Raw genomic sequence first — 4,683 nt, 5'->3', positions numbered from 1 at the left:
TTAAATTAATGGTTTACCCATATTCCATACACATCTCAGTTTATACTTGTTTTTTTAATCATGACTTAATTTTCCAGAAACGTTACAACCCTGTTGCGCTTCCGTACTTCTTCGCGTCAACCAAAGATCAAATATTTAAGCAAATATCATGGGTTTCTAAAGAACATTATTTTTAAATTTTGTACAAGAATGGAAAGCTAAGACCCTAACGAATATAATTTGGATATCTGTACATATTTTATATGCTTCAAAAACCATATATGACTGTAAATCTTGAAACCTTCGCTAAAAATGCACGATTTACACGTGGATTTCAGCATCTTATTCTCACACGCAGCAGTGATTGTCTTAAATTTCTGGCCAATATTGTCAGTTTTTTGTAATAAATTCACGCTTCAATGCAGCTTTCTCCCGGATTTTCAATACGCACGAGATTTTTGATTATTTTATAACGAAAACAACAAAATTCCCGTTTATGGTAATGTTTTTTCTTTCGCTAAAGAGGGATAATCGCGATTTAGCGAGATGATCTCGCTAAAGGGGATGTGTTCCCAACCTGTTCAAAATGCTACGTCTCCTACAGGTATAGTCTGATTTCAATATAACTTGGCACACAAGTAAGCAACAGTAAGTAAATAATTCAGTTTATCGGTTTTTGATTTCGATGAACGGTGTTTCCGTGGTAACTAAAAATAGAATTTCTGTGCAATTCTTTAAAAATGCTACTACTCCTACAATTTTGGTCTGATTTCAATATAACTTGGCACACAAGTAAGCAACATTAAGGTAGATAATGCTGTTCATCGGTTTTTGATTTCGATGAACGGTGTTGCCGTGGTTTAAAAATAGAAATTTCTGTGAAATACTCTCAAAATGCTACTCTAAATACAGTTTTAGTCTGATTATAATATAATGTAGCATGCTAGTAGACTACACTAAGAACATAAAGAGACTTAATCAAGGATCATTAATCTATTTATTGCTGTTGTAAAGTTTCAATTCCCAACTGCTTTTACTTTTAACTTCCTTTGCTATAAGTACAAACCAGTAGAGCTTCAGTCTCGACAGAGACTTCTGGGGTTGTTTTTTTTTTTAGCTCTACTGGTCAGAGACCAGAAGAGCTTATTCGATAGTAATGCGTCCGGCGTCCGTTCGTCTGTCTGTCTGTCTGTAAACAATTTTTCAAAACGCTACTCCTCCTACAGTCTTGGTCAGATTTCAATATAAGTTGGCACACAAGTAGACAACACTAAGATACATAATTCTGTGTATTGGTTTTTGATTTTGATGAACAGTGTTCCCGTTGTTACTAAAAATAGAAATTTATTTGTGATACTTTTAAAATGCTACTCCTCCTACAGTTTTGGTTTGATTTCAACACAACTTGGTACACAAGTAGACTACACTAAGATACATCATTCTATTTATCGGTTTTTGATTTTGATGAACGGTGTTGCCGTGGTTACTAAAAATAGAAATTTCAATTTAATGCTTTCAAAATGCTACTCCTTCTACACTTTTGGTCTGATTTCAACATAACTTGGCACACAAGTAGACTACACTATGATGCATAATTCTGTAAATCGGTTTTTGATTTCGATGAATGGTGTTGCCGTGGTTACTAAAAATAGAAATTTCTTTGAAATACTTTTAAATGCTACTTTCTCTTCCTCTGTTATAAGTACAAACCAGTAGAGCTACAGTCTCGACAGAGACTGCTGGTTTCAATTGATGATGTCTTCAACCACATTCTGAACCTCTTGATTAATGTCAATACTTGGTTCTGGTATTAGAACGCCCGAATCGGAGGTGTCAGATCATTTCTCTCTAAAAAATTTTCTCTCCCAGGTTATTTCTCTCCCACCATTTCACGGTGGGTCATTTCTCTCTGCTACCTAGGTCATTTCACCCCATTTTTTATCTAGTCTTACATAATTATTTACAACTCCATTTTTTGTGTTATTAACTCGTATCTGGTCAATCAAATTAATTTTATTAATTTATGACTTATAAAAACTATACAAGAGGAAGTCTGCCGGTATGTTATTCACAGGAAAAATAATTTTATTATTTTGTAAAAAAAAAAAAAAATAATAATAAAAAAAAAATAAATAAATAAATAAAGAAATTGATACCGTTGTCCAGCCCTTGCCACGTGGAGGCCTCCTCATTAAGGGCCATAATTTTGAAAGAAAAATTTAAGGCCAAATTAAAAAAATTTAATAAAATGATTTTTTATCTAATCTAATATAATTACATACAACACTGTTTTGTGTTATTTACTCGTATCTGGTCAATCAAATTAATTTTATTAATTCATGACTTATAAAAACTTTACGAGAGGAAGTCTGCCGGTATCTTATTTACAGGAAAAATAATTTATTTTGTTAAAAAAATAGATACCGTTGCCCAGCCCTTGCCACGTGGAGGCCTCCTCGTTAAGGGCCATAATTTTGAAAGAAAAATTTAAAGCCAAATAAATTTAATAAAATGATAAATTTATGCCTTAGCTAATAATGAAATTTTGTTTATGAAAAGAATATTATTATAGAAAACGAAGAAAGTCGAAACTAAAGAAAATTTATTTGTTTTTATTAAATTAAAAATTTACTTTTACCGATTGATTTCATAATGTTCAGCGTTACAACTATGTACGAATAAAAAATAAAACGGATTCAAATTACATTCTGTCACTCTAGATCTTACGACAAAAAGGGAGAAAATGAACATAAAGTAAAATATGTTTTTGTAGTGAAATGGTACCTGTATATCTAGAAACCATGTATGTAAATATTTACGAAGTTTTACGTTTTTGTACAAATTTTAATTAAAGCCAAAAAAGTTAAGAACGCGAAGAAAACAAAAATCTAGGGGGAAAATGCTATCAATGAAAAAAAAACCCTGAAATGTAACATTTACATATATACAAAAGAATATGGCATGTACAAACATCAATATTCCAAAAATTAACACGAATTTAACACCGAAAAAAAAACAGATTATCGAAAATTACTCCGTGTGGCCTTAAACACCTCCACAAATTCGCAGGAAATGGCTTGCAGTGATCATCTCATCGTCATAGTCCAACCAAGCTTGCCGAATTTTCTTCTCCACCCTTGTGCTAGTTATTCTGGCATCACGAGACAGGTCCTGTGCGGAAACCTGGACGTGCACAATTTCAGCCTCCTTCTGCAGCAGAGGAATCAAGCGGTAGAACCCAATGTTTCCATGCCCGGCTTTGCCATTGAGACGATTGTGCCATCCTTGGTAATTTTTAAAGAATAAGCATGCCAATAATATTAAAGGGGGGAGGAGGTTACCGATAAATATTGAAGGCACATATAAGAAAAAAAATTACCTTCGGTATCGTTGTTGGTACGAATCTCCTGTTTGTAGATGGATCAGGCTGGAATAGGGAATACAGCGTTGTTAATCCACTGTCTTTCCATGTAGTCTGTGAGGGACTTTAGAGAGGAAGATTCCTGAACCTTTTCTTGCATTGCCCGGAATGTGGGGTTGATGTCATTTGAAGGCAGAAATGGAAGGGCCATTAACTGCTTGATGAACCAGTGAGTTGCCTTTTTCTCACGATAGGTGGCAGCTAGTCCAAGTTCCTGCACGCGTCTCCATAATGCCTGTGTCCAATGGAAGACACACCCACGGATTGAAATGCCGGGTAATACTTCTCGAATGGACTGCCAAGCCGCTAACAAAGGCATATTGATATTCATAATTTAACTTACAAGTATATTCCTGAATTTTTTTTATTAATACAGGTACACTAAAGTACTATTTTTGTTTGCGTAATGAGAATAGGAAAATGAAAATACCCTTTTCAAAGTACAGCAAAATTTCCTCAACAACGGGTTCATCTAGCCGTTCTAATATGGCTTGCAAAACCTAAAGGAACAGGAAAATCGAAATTATTTCTCTGATTTGCCATTTTACAGGAATAGTTTTATGCATTTTGTCACTTTACTTGTGCCTCACCATCATATAGTCTTCCTTCTTTCTCCTTGACATAAGGGCAAATAACAAAGGAAACTGTTTCTTTTGGCCGCACTGTTGCACAAAAGCGTGTACATTTGTATTGACAGCAGCTGGCCCGTCTTATGGAAAACTTTGGGTACAACCTAGCATGTAAAACACACCCGTCCATGTTTGTTTTAAACTTAAATCTGGTAAATTATAATATTTAGTGTATTTATATTAATATAAATTGCATTGACAATGCCTCTAGTATTGGGGTACTTTCATTAAATATAATAAATGTACATGTATATTAACCTTAAAAGTGCAGTCCATATACCAGCGCCTAGCGTCCTTCAGCACAGGGATTAGTTGGAAAGGGGAACTGAATATTATGTAACTTTGTCCATCTGTATTGATGTCGGCGACAAGGAAGTTCTTCGCACTGGAGGAAGTCAAGGTCCATCGAAAAAGTAGCATGATGTGTGTGACATGTGGATAGGGGCTAATTCTCCGAGAAAAGGGGGGAAATGTCACTAATTAATATACCTGGAAATTAAGATTCACTGGTTCCTCGGGACAGAACTTGCTTCTGAATCGATTTGCCACTCTCTTAATCAGATGGAGATTTGGTGCAAGGAATCTAGTTTCCTCATTGAAATGGTTCGTTACTGTCCCCTCGGCTATTGACATTGCTGACTGGAACACATTATC

At 34.8% G+C, this 4,683-nt stretch overlaps 1 protein-coding gene across 1 annotated transcript; it reads right to left on the bottom strand.

The window, feature by feature from the left end:
* Positions 1–3,101: 3,101 nt before the first annotated feature.
* Positions 3,102–4,076, bottom strand: LOC134243861 (uncharacterized). Its single transcript, XM_062726087.1, has 4 exons — positions 3,991–4,076; positions 3,831–3,900; positions 3,359–3,706; positions 3,102–3,263 (listed from the first exon to the last, which is right to left on the bottom strand). Exons 1-3 carry the CDS (start codon positions 4,021–4,023, stop codon positions 3,402–3,404), a joined length of 408 nt encoding a protein of 135 aa, XP_062582071.1. The 5' UTR covers positions 4,024–4,076; the 3' UTR covers positions 3,102–3,263; positions 3,359–3,401.
* Positions 4,077–4,683: the final 607 nt, after the last annotated feature.

This window comes from Saccostrea cucullata, unplaced genomic scaffold, assembly GCF_032062105.1.
Source record: "Saccostrea cucullata isolate Sc308-1 unplaced genomic scaffold, CSIRO_AGI_Scuc_v1 ctg784, whole genome shotgun sequence".
Taxonomy (NCBI): Eukaryota; Metazoa; Mollusca; class Bivalvia; order Ostreida; family Ostreidae; genus Saccostrea; species Saccostrea cuccullata.
This window is presented reverse-complemented; position numbering and strand designations above follow the sequence as displayed.